The sequence below is a fragment of the Gregarina niphandrodes genome (genome assembly GCF_000223845.1).
Source record: "Gregarina niphandrodes unplaced genomic scaffold scaffold00024, whole genome shotgun sequence".
In the NCBI taxonomy this organism is placed as follows: domain Eukaryota; phylum Apicomplexa; class Conoidasida; order Eugregarinorida; family Gregarinidae; genus Gregarina; species Gregarina niphandrodes.
Window position 1 is genome coordinate 5,677 of NW_011645793.1, and position 13,930 is coordinate 19,606.

Consider the following 13,930-nt stretch of genomic DNA (forward strand, 5'->3'; position numbering starts at 1 on the left):
CTCTTGATCACAGTCTCCTCTTGATCACAGTCTCCTCTTGATCTCCACTTGGTCATAGTCTCCACTTGGTCATAGTCTCCTCTTGGTCACAGTCTCCTCTTGGTCACAGTCTCCTCTTGGTCACAGTCTCCTCTTGGTCACAGTCTCCTCTTGGTCACAGTCTCCACTTGGTCACAGTCTCCACTTGGTCACAGTCTCCACTTGGCCCCTGGAGGTGCCAGCACCCGGACATGAACTTGTTCTGATTGATCATCTGGCATGATCAATGACCATTGTTACGTCTCGATCAGTCTTTTGGAATAAGCACCGAACTGAATCGTTTACACGGAGTGCAACGACAGAGTTACGTTGGCGGTTCGACGCAGTGGTGTGGCACGACCTGAATATCGTCAGCGGACCTGAATATCGTCAGCGTGCGTGTGTGAGAATTTTTTCGAAGGTGTGTGTGATGAAGGCAGTGGCGTCGTGCTTGCAGTTGGCCGGGGTGAGGGGAGATGGTATGTTGGCGGCGTTTCTGGGTCTTGATGGAGCTATGACCCCGATTACAGGTTGTATGGCGAGGATGGCGATAATATCTGACGGGAAGAAAACGGCCCGAGTTCTGGCTATCGCGAATGATTGCGAGTTTCTAGAGACCAACTTAAAGTCATACGATTGGCCCCGGCGTTGGAACAGACTGCGTATTTACCATCCCCCTGGGGAATCAGCGGAATCAGCGGAAGCATCGAGTCGTATTGAACGTTTACTTGTTCAAGCGCTCAAGAAATACTTAGAACGTACAGACCTTTCCTTCGCCGAGGCACCGCCAGCTCTTGCCCATGCAATCCTCATGGATGCGTTCGGCAAGAAACTGACGGAATGGCCAGAGGTCCGGTACACCGCCGACGTTAGAGGATCTCCGAAACTTCAGGTGTTGCAGTTAAGGCCCTTACAGCCAGAGGAACGACAGCATCTCTGGGATGAAGTTTCGGCGGAATGGCAGTCAGTTATCCTGAATTCGACAACTGCCCAATTTGATCTGGAAAGCCGCTTTGATGTCGAAAGCCGCTTTGATGTCGAAAGCCGCTTTGATGTCGAAAGCCGGCTCAGTCATCCTGTCCGTGAACAAACCGGAAGCTTTTGGCGGAGCAAGAAGTTCTTTTGGGGATTGGGATTGGGTACCGCTATTGGTGGCGGGATGCTGACAGGAGGATGGTTGTATTGGCGCCATTTTATGAGGGACACGGCTGGGATGGGCCGGCCTGTGCGCCTGCAACCGAACGTTCATACGAACTGGACGGGTGAAGTTTCTGATCTGGAGTTGGCTTCCTTGAGAACGCCGGAGAGTATGTGCGAACGGACATACTACAATGTGATGCAGGGGAATACGCCGGCACCGATGAGAGAAGCCACAGAGACTGGTTGGCAGGTGCTAGACTGGAGTGATTGTGAGAAATATGGTGGTAGACTAGTTTGTGAGAATAGCGGCGGTGGTGAGAATAGCGGCGGTGGTGAGAATAGCGGCGGTGGTGAGAATAGCGGCGGTGGTGGCGGTGGTGAGAATAGCGGCGGTGGTATGAGTCCGGGTTGGAACACAAACGACGGGAACCTTGGGTGTCATTACTTTGGCACTCCGTGGAAATTCGATCTTCCTACTGTGTGGGTGGGTGTCGTTCGTCACTTAATGCCTACTCAGTGCTCGTTCCAGTGCAACGAGGAGGAGGAACACAGAAAATTACTGTATGTTCGTCGAGCGCTGGAGGTTGCGGGTTCGATTCCCGGCGTTGACTTGAACGGGGCCAATGAACAAGACTTGTACAAGCTAGGAGTCCAAGTTACCTGGGGTTCATACCACTCGTCCGAAGGCGAAAACATTCCGTTCGACGAAGATGATTACAGTGGCTGTGACGAGACACGCTACCGGAGTGTGGTCCAAACTCCCTCAGGCGTGGACATAAAATGGGGCTGGGTCACCGGATTCCTAACCGACGAATTTGAGCCGGAAAAGTACCATGCTGCTCGTCGCACAGAGGGTTACCACGTGAAAAGCTGGGCCATCCAATGCCATAACACGACCGATGACTTCAAACAGAAGGCTCTAAAAATCTGGGCCAAGGACGCATCAACTACTAAATTGGTCACAGCGACCAATGGTCCAGACCGACGTCTGCTGAACCAACCGTCGACGACAACTGGGCATTGACGTGGCGAAACCGGGCCCCTGTGGAGTGAGCAGGTCGTGGTATCAGAGAGACTGTGTCACTTCCATGTCGTCTCTGCGTGTTATTTTTTGTAAGTTATGTTCCTGGTGATTAGAGTCTCGGATGAAAGCAGCAAAGGGAGGGTCATCGCCTGTGAGGGTCATCGCCTGTGATGGGATGTGTGGGGAAGATGGTCGTGATGGGCTCCTGTGGGTGTCATCATCATCTGGCAAAAGTCGGACACATCCTCGGAAGTCTCGGGAGTCGGGAGTTCACATGTACTGCTTGCCGAGCCGGCCCCGGAAGAGCCGTTCGTGTTCCCCTGGAGTGTTGTACTTGAAGAATGGGCACCTCTCCGGGGGAACATTTGCGAGGACCCCACGTCTTGCGATGATCCCGAGAAATAGTTCCGAATCAGGGATAGCTTTCTCCGGGCTGACCTTCGCCGGCGCCGATGTCTAGACCGATGTATATCTTTCTCCGGGTGCAGCAGGTTCTCCGGGTGCGGCTACATAAAGCTGTTCAGGGCCTGCTTTGTCCGCGAACAACCTTCCACTCGTAGGACACTTCGTCCAGCAGCAGCTTGTACTCCTCGTCCGTGATCAGGGCCTCCTTGAGAATGTGTGCTCTCCACTGTCGCGAGGCCAAGGTCTAGGTGCCGACTACGCACTGGCCTCGACGCCTTAACACCGACCCAGAGCACTGTGCGGTCGCCCGCTGGCTGTGTGTGTAATGAAACATAATGGCTAGCCCCGAATTAAGCTACAGGAGGCGTTCCAGGAGATACGCGTGCAGTGCTGTGCCACGAGGTTGAGAGTTGGCAGCGCTCTTTTGGATGAAAGGCTAGATAGATTATCACTCACTACAGTACGGTATCGTACCCGATCAGGGAGGCAGTTGGCGTGTTTGGAGACTACTTGATCAACAAGGATCGAAGCAGTCCGATCCCGGTGACCGAAGCAGTCCGATCCCGGTGACCGAAGCAGTTCGATCCCGGCCGATGACCCAAAATCCGTCCGATCCCGGTCGATGACCCAAAAAAATCCATCCGGCCGGAAAAGTCGTGGGGAAATTTAATTATGGCGGGCGTGTGCAATCCGGAGGAGTACGTGCCGGCAGAGGTGTTTGAGAAGGTGAAGGCGGCATCGGCATCGGTGGCGACTCCAGCATTGTTTATGAGCGTGCCGTTAGTGGAGTCGGCGTACCAAGAGTTGTGTTCTGGGTTTCCTTACGCTCGTGTATTTTATGCTGTTAAAGCAAATCCTGCTCGTCAGATTTTGGAAGCATTGGCAAGATTGGGTTCGTGTTTTGATGTGGCATCAGTGTACGAATTGGATGAAGTATTATCTCTTCCTGGAGTGGATGGCACACGTGTGTCTTATGGAAATACAATTAAGAAGGCTCGGGATGTGCGTTATGCATATGGAAAAGGTGTGAGGATGTTTGCGAGTGACAGTGAAGCAGACTTGAGGAATATAGCCAAGGCCGCACCAGGGTCGCGGATTTATGTCCGAATTATTACTGATGGTTCTGAAAGCGCTGATTGGCCACTGAGTCGTAAGTTTGGGTGTCATCCAGATATGGCGATGGATCTATTGATTTTAAGTCGTGAATTGGGACTTGAACCATACGGTATCAGCTTCCATGTCGGCAGTCAACAACGTGATATCGCCACCTGGGATGCAACGATTGCCAAAGTCAAAGTCATTTTCGAACGACTTAGAGAAGAAGATGGAATACGACTAAAAATGATCAACATGGGAGGAGGATTACCCGCCAACTATGTCTCAAGAACCAACTCGCTTGATACCTACACTGCTGAAATCACTAGATTCCTTAAGGAAGACTTCCCTGAAAATGATGATTTCCCCGAAATCATCATCGAACCCGGACGCAGTCTTGTTGCCAATGCTGGCGTCATCGTTTCTGAGGTCGTACTCGTCTCACGCAAAAGCAGATTCGCTATTGACCGATGGGTCTACACCGATGTGGGACTCTTCAATGGACTCATTGAATGCCTCGACGAAGCTATCAAATTCCCCCTATGGACACCACGCGAAGCAGAAGAAGAAGAAGTTGTACTCGCCGGACCTACTTGCGACTCCATGGATATCCTCTACGAAAATTTCCGATACAGACTTCCGCTCAACCTATGCGCCGGAGACAAACTCTTCTTCCTATCCACTGGTGCATACACTGCATCCTACGCCTCCGTCTGCTTCAATGGGTTCCCACCCATTGAAACACACTTCGTCTAATACCGAACAGACGCAACGAAGACAAGCATTGACCCCCCCCCCCCGGCCCAAAAAAGTACTCACTCCCCCACGCACATGCCCGCTACCAGAAAATTACCCACCATGAAACACATCATCCAGCCCCCGTACTGTGGCCACACACACCACACCAGGTAGTGTGCAGGGACCAAGTATCTGGAATAAAGCTAAGTTTTGCCGCAAACAGAAATAGTTTTGTCACTGACCCAAGTAGCTACAGCCAAGTAGTTACAGCCAGCAGCAGCCAGTGGATGAAATAGCTGGCTGGTTTTATTAAAGAATGCCGCCAACAAGAGTACCGGCAACAAGAGTGCCAGCAGCAAGAATGTCGGTCGCCCCGCCCGCCGTGCCCGGAAAAAAATTCCCGCCTGAGAACATGCCGGAGAACATGTCTGAGAAAAAGCAGTTCTTGGCGAGCCTTCGTCGCTGTGTGGAGGAGGTCTTTCGTATGTGGAGAACGGCCAACTGGTTCTGCCAAAGCTGCGAACAAACCCTCGAGGAAAGCTTCGAGCTACGACCACGCGGTGGATGTCAGTGTCGCGTGTGCGTTCCAACCACGTGCCTTTGCGCAACCCACCAGTAACAACAGGAGGCCACCTAGCACGTAGGTCAGCAATAGACACGTAGGTCAGCAATAGACACGCAGGTCAGGCCAGCAGTAGGTCAGGCCAGCACGTAGGTCAGGTCAGCATCCCCTAATGTGATTTTTTTGACAACCACAAATATACTCGCACACTTTGCCACGCACGGCGCAACCACCACAGCAAGCCGTTTGTTCACAGCCGGTCCCGCGCGGCGGCTTTGCTCGCTTTTCGGCGCAGTCGTCTTTTCCGGTTGCGTCTGCGATTGCGCTCCGCCTTTCGCGCGTCGGGCGGCCCGAAGGCGTCCGACGTCCGGACCGTCGCGGCACCCGAGTCCTCATCTTCATCTTCCTCTTCCTCTTCGTCCTCTTCGTCATCTTCTCTGACCACCGTAGGTGTGACAGCAAGTGTGACCCGCACTCGCAGATGTGCGACCGCAAGTGGGTGACAGCCAGTGGACGGAAGTGAAACGCTTAGTGAGACCAACCACCAATGTGACCGCTAGTGCTCCTTACGGGTGCTCACCTTTTGTCGTTGACTAGAGCCATGACTCGGTTGACCAGTTCCTCGTCACCTGCGCTGTGCACGAGTTCTTCGTCGGGCGGCTGGCCGTCCAGGACGGCGTGGAAAAGGAAGCGCGTGATCTTGCCGCGCGAGTAAAGCGAGACCAGCTGCGTCTCGTTGAGCATCGTCGTGCCCAGGGAAGCCTCCAACGTCTCCTCGTCGTTCCTCCTGAACTTCAACCTGCACAAGCACCCCTTCCCCCCAACGCTAAACCCCCAACGCTAAACCCCTTCCCCCCAGCTACTGCAACCCCCTTCCCCCAAACGCTGGTGGATTTCTCAGTGGTGGTGGACTACCCGTGGCTTGCTTACAAGATGTATTGGCAGGATTGCCTGATCGTGATCGAGAAGCGGGAGCGAACGGGTACAGGGTCATTGATTGGCAGGAGCGTCTCGGGATCGAAGCATTGAAAGGAAGTGATGGAGTTGGAGATACAGCCAGTGAGGGAGTCGACGACTTCACCAGCGGTGAGATAGAGTGTCAGACGTGGTGAGGCATGCAGGAGTTCGACTTGAACGCGGAAGGATGCAAGTGGGTCCTCAGGCAGTAGCGCCACACGTCCGTCAACTATGGCACTACCAAGCACAAGCATCTTACCCACGTCAACCTCCAGCGGCTGTCGTCCCAGGACTCGGTAGGTTTGCGCGTCATACAGTGTACACCTCAAAATCGAACTGCAATCTAGCGGCAATTCCACATAACATAAATCCGAGTCCAAACCCCCTGGGGGTGTTAAACCCCCTGGGGGTGTTAAACCCCCTTGGGTCAAACCCCCTTGGGTCAAACCCCCTTGGGTCAAACCCCCTTGGGTCAAACCCCCTTGGGTCAAACCTCCAGGCAGGGTCAAACCTCCTTGGGTCAAACCCCCTTGGGTCAAACCCCCTTGGGTCAAACCCCCTTGGGTCAAATCTCCTGTTAGGCCCCCGTCCAGCCCGGAATCCAATGCCACGTTCTGTAGCTGTGTTCCGTGGGCAACAACACACAGCAACTCCTTTCGACGCCGCCATACCGGACTCGACAGCCGCACTGACAATGTCCGGTACGCACTCTTCACCACACTCTGTACGTCGCATGGGACTACTCTTACAGTCGCACTATTCTCCCGCAAATACGGAGACGCCATACCCGGGTCCAACGCTTCACTTAACGCACCCATTGTCGGCTGCTCCTCAGTGCAACACTACCATACCAATCTCATGTGTGTACTCTTATGTGTGTACTCTTATGTGTGTACTCTCATGTGTGTACGTGTCTCATGTGTGTATGTAAGAAGTGTTTCATTTTACAAGAAAGACTGATGAGTCGACATTGTGGGGATACGGGACTGGTTTCGTGGCCAATGGGGTGGGCAGGAGCGCTTGCGGGGGAGCGAGATACTGCATCGGGTCATCATTGATACCCCCTCCGTCCGGTGAACCCCACGTTTCCGGCGAAGAAGTCCAGGGGGTATTCGGCACATGCGTTGGTGCCAAACTTTGTTTGGAGTGATACGTGGTAGTCTTGTTCGGCGTGGCGCACAAGAACGAAGTCATGGGCAAAAATTGAAAAATGCAGATCCGGAGGCAGTGACGACTAGATCTGGGTGGGGTAGTGCCCGAACCGGCAGAAAAGTGGATTGATGTCAGCATTGATGGCAGCATTGATGGCAGCATTGATGTCGAGGCAAGCCGCCGTAGGCCACCGTTCAGAAAACCGTTAGGGCCTCAGCAAAACCGTTAGGGCCGCCGCGTCGAGGATGATCTGCACTTTTTTCGTTGTCAGGGTTTGCCAAGCCCCCATGACGGAACTGCTGGTGAAGGTGAATTGTGGTCGGGCATCGATGGGGAGTGCCGTCTCCCGATGCGGGCTGATTAGTGATTCGGGGTAAAATAATTTTGGTATAATGAGGAGTTCGACCATTTTGCTCGTGTTGGCTTCTGTAGTGATGGGAGAGACTGCCGTTGGCTCTGTGGCGACTGCTGTGGTGGTGGACTGTAGTGAATTTCAGAGTAAGTTGTCGGCGGCGGAGAGCAAGATAGGGGTGCAGGCGAGTGAGTTGAAGACGGCAGCGGCTAGTTTAGAGGCTCGGGCGCAGTTGGTGTCAGAGTTGGAAGCAGCGCGGACTAAGTTGCAGACGGAGCGGGCGAGTTTGGAACAGTCTCGGGCGTCGGTGGTAGCTGAAGTTGGAGCACTGAAGACCGAGCGGGACGGGTGGTTGAGTGCTAAGAGTGCGTTGGAGACGCGTTTAGAGAAGGAGACAAGTGCTTTGAAGGCACGTTTGGATTCTGAAGTAAGTGCTTTGAAGGGTCAGGTTGAGGCCGCTAAGAAGACGGAGGCCGAGACTCGTGCTCTTTACGACGGTGCCAAAAAAGAGTTGGTCAGTTTGCAATCACGCACCTCACAGCTCGGGCAACTGGAGACGAACTTGAGCGAGCTCGAGTCGAGCCTGAAGACCTGCGAACAAGACGCGAAGAAGCGCCAGGATGCACTCACTCGCGAACAGGCGAATGAGCGTGCTGAAAATCAAAAAAAGCACACGGCCCTTACTCGACAGCTGACTAGCACGAGTGAGAAACTCGCACGACTTGAGTCGCGAATATTTTCTGAAGACCACCTTGCAGTGTTGTTGAAGAATACAAGACGTGTGGCACTGGCGTTTGCTAACAATGTACGGGCAAATGTGAACAGGGTGTTTGATGCAGATGTTGTGGAGATACTGCGACTACACTCGGCCATCTTGACTGAGAAGGCAAGGCCGCATGCCCGTCAAGCTGTTACTATTTACCGCACACGTGTGGTGGAACCGTTTGTAAGACCGTACATACTTGAACCGTATGCCATGCAGTACAGAGACAAGACACACGCACTTGTTAACGAGTACCGGGAGAAGGCATACACTCTTCTCGATAACCGTATGAACCGTATGCTCGACTCACTTAGCAAATCAGACCCCGAAATCAGACAGTTGTTCCCCGAGACATTCTTCGGCAGACTTCTCGCATTCACGTATATCTTCGCTGTCTTCTATGCTGCACTCTCCGTCTTCTCCTACCTTACGGGATTAATCTGGATCGCAATAAAAAAAATGGTCAGCGTGTTCTTTGTGGGAAAGACTACTACAAAGACAACCACCAAGAAAACTACGAGCGCACCTAACCCAACGACCAAACAACCTGTCATAGGCAACCAAGCCACCGGCAATAAGAACATCCGGTTCCGGAAGTAATGGGTGAAAACTACTAGGTGGGGTTGTTGATGTTTGCGAGCTTCAAATGAACTTCTCTAGATGCGTGTGAACTTCTCGAACTTCACAAAGCAAGACTGGCGATTTAATACAGGGGAGGAGACCCCTGCCAGCCAAGTACCTTTTTAAGTATAAACTAGAATTCTGTTTTCGTCGTAGCTATCTTCAGTCAGTCTGTCGTTAATTAAAGTGATCATGGGTGCTCGTGTACCCGATCTGGCTGGCTGTGTACCCGATCTGGCTGGCTGTGTACCCGATATACCCCTCTGTTAGTTTCGCACCCGACTGATCGAGCCTCGCTACTTCCACCCCTCTCTCACCCAGTGTATAAAGCCCTCCCTCTCTTCCTAAGTCTTTGAATATCCCACCCTAGAAGTGGACTTTCTCTGGTCTCCTTCCCCAGCACAGTCGCCTGCCTATCCGCCCTGGTAGCAGTCTGTGTCCGTCCCCGTGATTGGTTCATCATGGGTGCAGTCGGATCCTGGTTACAAAGGCATGATCACAGTTGCGGTAGGCGATGCCGATACGATAGTCTTGGTCGCTCGATTCTTGGCGGTTTCTGACGGATAGGAAGCCGAGTTCTCTGCGACCATCCAGAACGAGCAGGTTTGAGTCCTCAGGTGTGAGCAGGGTGGTGAGAGTGTACCAGCGATTGTGGAGTAGGGGTTCAAGGAACTGTTCGTCAACGACTACGGGTATGTGTATCAGAGAAGACTGCGCCAGAGGAGGTTGCAGTAGAGGCGTCGACGGTGCCCCGCGGTTGGCATAGCCTTTGGCTGAGCCGCTGGGGGTGACTGCCAGCCATTGGTAGATGCTATGGTCCGGTGCTGTATCACGTCCTGACTCATCCCCTTCCTCCTCGTGGTCGCCCGGAATATCATTAAGAAAGGGCTGTGGCCAAATGATGGGTCCAATTTCGAGGTCGGGGCACTCGGGGGTTGCGAGAAAGTCGAACGTGAAGGTGCCTTGAGAGCACGACGTGTGGCGCCCGGGTAGGTCGAGCATGGCCCAATGCGGCTGTGTTCCATCCGACTGTGGCGCGGAAGGTCCCCGGACCGAGTTTTCTCGACGCCCATTTGCGGCACGACCATTTGCGGCACGACCATTTGCGGACTGCGACCAGTGCGAAAGTCGGTAGGCCGTAGTGCGTCCCTGGAGGTTGCGTTGGAGAGTGGCGTCATGTCGTGGCGAGAGGAGGAACGTTTCGCTTGGCGCAAGACGGAAGGTGTCTTGGAAGGAGGCGCAGCGTGCGGGTGCTCGAAGGACGCGTGTGGTGCTCGGTTTTTCGCAACAGTGAGGTTCGAAGTGCAGGTACGCCTCCGCGGCTCCCGTCCAGATTCCTAGAGCGAGCTGGCCGGAAGTCAGTGTCTCATCGAACACGTCGAGTGCGCGCAATCCCTCGAGGAACAGTGTGTGTCTTCCACGGCCAAGTGTCACACGTAACCGCACCGTCTCTGCATCTGACACTAACACTGATGCCCAGAGCGACAGTGAGGACACACGGCCCTTGAACCGGCGCACTAACTTGAACCGTACTCGTGGCTCCTCTGACACACGGTCCGGAGATAACCACAACCAAAAGCCGTCACCACTCGCAGCACGTACTCTCCAACCTACCAACACAGTGCCTCGAACGGTTAACTCCGCTGTCAACTCACCGTCGTAGTGGTACAGATTTCGAGTTAACAAAATCGACTCGCCCCCAAACTCCAGTGGCTGTCCCTCCACGAATTCCACAACGGCGGACTCCGAATCCGTGCCGATCTCAGCTCCCGCCGTCGCCTGCATAATGATCACACGATGCGCAAGGGTGTCCGAGCGTCCCAACGAGAAGGTCGCAGTGGTGGCCGAGGTTGCACGACTCGGCGGGAAGGCCAGGAAGTCTTCCAAAGAAAGGTCATCGCGGTCCAGGTCGAGAACGGCTATGTGACGCTGTCGGGACTGTATGAGGGCTGCGCTACGTGATTGTGTCTCCATTAATTTCGTAAAGTACTCGGCGACGACACCCAGGACACGTTTGACGGTGCGAGTTAGTATCACGTATGATTGATCGCTACGGCCCTGGAGGCGTGTGGTTGTTACTTCTATGGGTTTGACAAGTCCACGTCCGTCGACCAGACTCGTGACGGTCGTTTGGCGGGAGTACGTGAGACTTAGCGCATCGACTTTTTGTAGGAGCGCCGAGAGGTCGCGGGTGCGATTCCAGCTCTCGATCGTGGCCTTATTTGCGCCCGCAGCAAGTGGCGCGGCGTTGAGTTGTGCGGTGACCGCTTTTTGCGCACCCAGACTTTCGCTCTCGGTCCAGTCCTGCGTCTTGGGCAGGACTATTTGGGCATTCAAGTCCTTCATCACACGCGTTTCGACAGTCGCCGCCAACAGGTCCTGGACCGGGCAGCGATCCAGCGCATCCAATAGACGTAGTGCGGAGGTTGTGGGCCCCGCCAATGCACGACTGCTAATACCGTTGCTTACCACCGCACCGTAGGATGCCGCTGGACTCTCCAACGCCACCAAGAAGTCAGCCAGATCACGCACACCCGCGTGCACTGCCGCCTTGCAAACGTGCGATCGATCTGCATACAACCCCGTCCCGCCAAACACCTCATGTTCTGCTACTAGGCCGCAATTGCCCGGGCAAGAAACTCGAACAAATGTATTCCTACCGCCCTGGAAAATCGGGGACGTACCTCGTGTCGAACAGGCCAACATCGCGCGGTATCCTGCCTCCCGCAAACTCCCCAATTGCGAACACAGGAAGCCGCTCTGCACCTCCGATAGCCAGTCGCTGTAGTCCACCGTCCACACGCCCCCTCGCGACACCAAAGCCAACGCCGATCCGGAAGTCGAGCCAGAGTCGGAGGCGGAGCTCGAACCCGAGGTGGACAGATAGCGAGTCAGCACACTACTCACCTCGGCCAAACGTCCGAGATCATGATACACACCCAGGCAACTTCCGCGGGCACAACCCAGGTCGAATGCCAACGGGATGTTCGCGCGCCCGCGCAGTGACATGGACTTCAACATCGTGACCATGTACTCGTACTCTTTTGCACTCTTCACTACCACTGGCATCAGGCCCTCTGTCGCACACGCGCGCTCGATGTCCAGCGTACTCTCGCGTGTCGCAACTCGTGCCCCGTCGTAGAGAAACAGCCCGTCGTTTTCGTCGTCGCAAAACAACCGTAATACGCCTGTAGACGAACACGGCACTTGCACGTAGTAGAACCCTACCCCTGAGGACCCAGCGGAGACTTTGCATGTGGACATTAGGGGGTACTCGCGACTCATACCAAGGATTGGTTGCGTAAGCGCAAAGGACGTGGGTTTCTCTTCAAGTGAACGCAGCCGGTCACGAATCTCCTGTATCTTCTCTGTTTTGTCATACTCCTTTTGCAGACCAGCTACTACGGACTTGCAACTACTGATGTCTGGCAAAACCTCCGCCAGGTTCGAAGCTGACTGCTGTACACTCTTTAATGTTTCAACGTAGTCCTCGCCGGAGAGCCGCGTGCGGCGCGCTTCGTCAGCGTTAAAGTTCCGAACGGCGTTCAGGAACCACTTGTCCCCTCCTGTAGTAAGTTTCCCAGCTTTGTCGCAATTAATTAAATTTAATTTTAATTTATTTTGTAATATTTTTATATTCCTGATTCCATAACCATAAACCTGACCTTTGGCAGCACCAGTTTTGGCGGCGGCACTGGACGAACTTTGCGTAACAAGTCCATGGACGGGGTGCGGCTTATGCATTACCACACGAATCCATCTCGTCTTGGCAACACCCAAATCGTCTAACGTAACATTGTTCGGGTTAACTGGGTTGAAGACGAGTGTGGTAAAGGCATTACCGTCACTACTGGCCATCAGCGAGTAGGCCAGGGGGGAGTATTCCCAATCTATTTTGACTTGGTGTATTTTCACAGCCTGACCAAAATCGAACTGCCAGTACACATTATGTTCCGAGCAATCCGTAAAACCTTTGGATGCCCAGAAGGTCTCCAGACTGGCGGTGAGAGCGTTATCCGACTCGTGGTCCGTGTCCGCCACGCTCGACGCTTCGCTCCCCTGCTCGTGCGTCTCCAACAAATTGCCCATCCCCGGCTTCGAACCCTGGACCGTCAGACACAAGTCCCGTCGGTCGATTACCGCCCGCAACTGCCCATTAGGCTGGTAGTCGAACCGCGAGTCAGTTTCTGTACAGGGCTGCAACTGCAAGGTAGCACTCCCCGATCCGGTGGTTGTGCCAGTGGTGGTGGTGCCAGTGGTGGTTCCAGTCTTGTTCTGTACGCAATTTTCAACGCCGGGTGGGCAGGCACTGCCGAGCAGTTCATCGTTGTACTGTGCCGTGTCGCCCCAGTCGAGACAAAGAGTCGGTTCGGACTGTGCGAGCACCAATTGTCCGGTGGGTGTCCGGAGCCACACGTCATTGCCAGTGCCGGTAGCGAGTGCGAATTCGCAGGAGCCAACGACGACCTCCGCAGCCTGTACCATGGCGCCCGTTCCCGCGCCCTGGAGGCATTGTTCAGCTCGGGGGCTTTCAATGCCGCTAACAAGCATAAAGATCTGTTGATCACTACCCACTGCACGCACCTGCTGGATACCAATGTAGTCATGCGGCATACCCTTCATCACTAGCTTGATCTCCAACACTGTCTCCGTCCCTTTTGGGAATTCTAACAATTCACTAAAACTCGCGTCCGAGTTAGTCGTACCTCTCCAATCCATTAATACTCGATCCGTCAACTTATCACCGCTCCCTAACACCTCCAACTCTGACGGAGCCAATGCCCAACGTATCTCCAACCCGCGCACGTCCGTCAACGAACCAAACCCACCCTTCCAAGTCACCTCTTCACTCGCATCCAACGGACCCTCCGAACTCCAGTAGTCCAAACCCGGACTCAGTGCATTCGTAGCCGCAAACTCCCCACTCAACACAGACGTAGCCGAACAACTCTCAAACGGTAACGGCGGACCCGAAGACGAGACTCCACAAGCCGCACCCCAGACAATCGCCCACGACCACATGGGGAACTGTAGAACACTTACTCAACTAGACACCCACAGGTCGCAAGCAGAAAAACCACCCTCCAAGAAACGCCCCCCCCC

At 54.2% G+C, this 13,930-nt stretch overlaps 4 protein-coding genes across 4 annotated transcripts; 3 read left to right on the top strand and 1 right to left on the bottom strand.

The window, feature by feature from the left end:
* Nucleotides 1-562: 562 nt before the first annotated feature.
* On the top strand, nucleotides 563-2,182 carry GNI_106840 (putative transmembrane protein; the record flags this gene model as incomplete). Its single annotated transcript, XM_011133092.1, has 1 exon — nucleotides 563-2,182. The coding sequence occupies one exon, from the start codon at nucleotides 563-565 to the stop codon at nucleotides 2,180-2,182; it is 1,620 nt and encodes a 539-aa protein (XP_011131394.1).
* Nucleotides 2,183-3,259: 1,077 nt separating this feature from the next.
* On the top strand, nucleotides 3,260-4,438 carry GNI_106850 (ornithine decarboxylase/arginine decarboxylase; the record flags this gene model as incomplete). The annotated part of the gene is made up of 1 exon (XM_011133093.1): nucleotides 3,260-4,438. The coding sequence occupies one exon, from the start codon at nucleotides 3,260-3,262 to the stop codon at nucleotides 4,436-4,438; it is 1,179 nt and encodes a 392-aa protein (XP_011131395.1).
* Nucleotides 4,439-7,483: 3,045 nt separating this feature from the next.
* GNI_106860 (putative transmembrane protein) lies at nucleotides 7,484-8,806 on the top strand (the record flags this gene model as incomplete). Its single annotated transcript, XM_011133094.1, has 1 exon — nucleotides 7,484-8,806. One exon carries the CDS (start codon nucleotides 7,484-7,486, stop codon nucleotides 8,804-8,806), a length of 1,323 nt encoding a protein of 440 aa, XP_011131396.1.
* A 480-nt stretch (nucleotides 8,807-9,286) lies between these two features.
* Nucleotides 9,287-13,849, bottom strand: GNI_106870 (LCCL domain protein; the record flags this gene model as incomplete). Its single annotated transcript, XM_011133095.1, has 1 exon — nucleotides 9,287-13,849. One exon carries the CDS (start codon nucleotides 13,847-13,849, stop codon nucleotides 9,287-9,289), a length of 4,563 nt encoding a protein of 1,520 aa, XP_011131397.1.
* Between the last annotated feature and the right edge of the window lie 81 nt (nucleotides 13,850-13,930).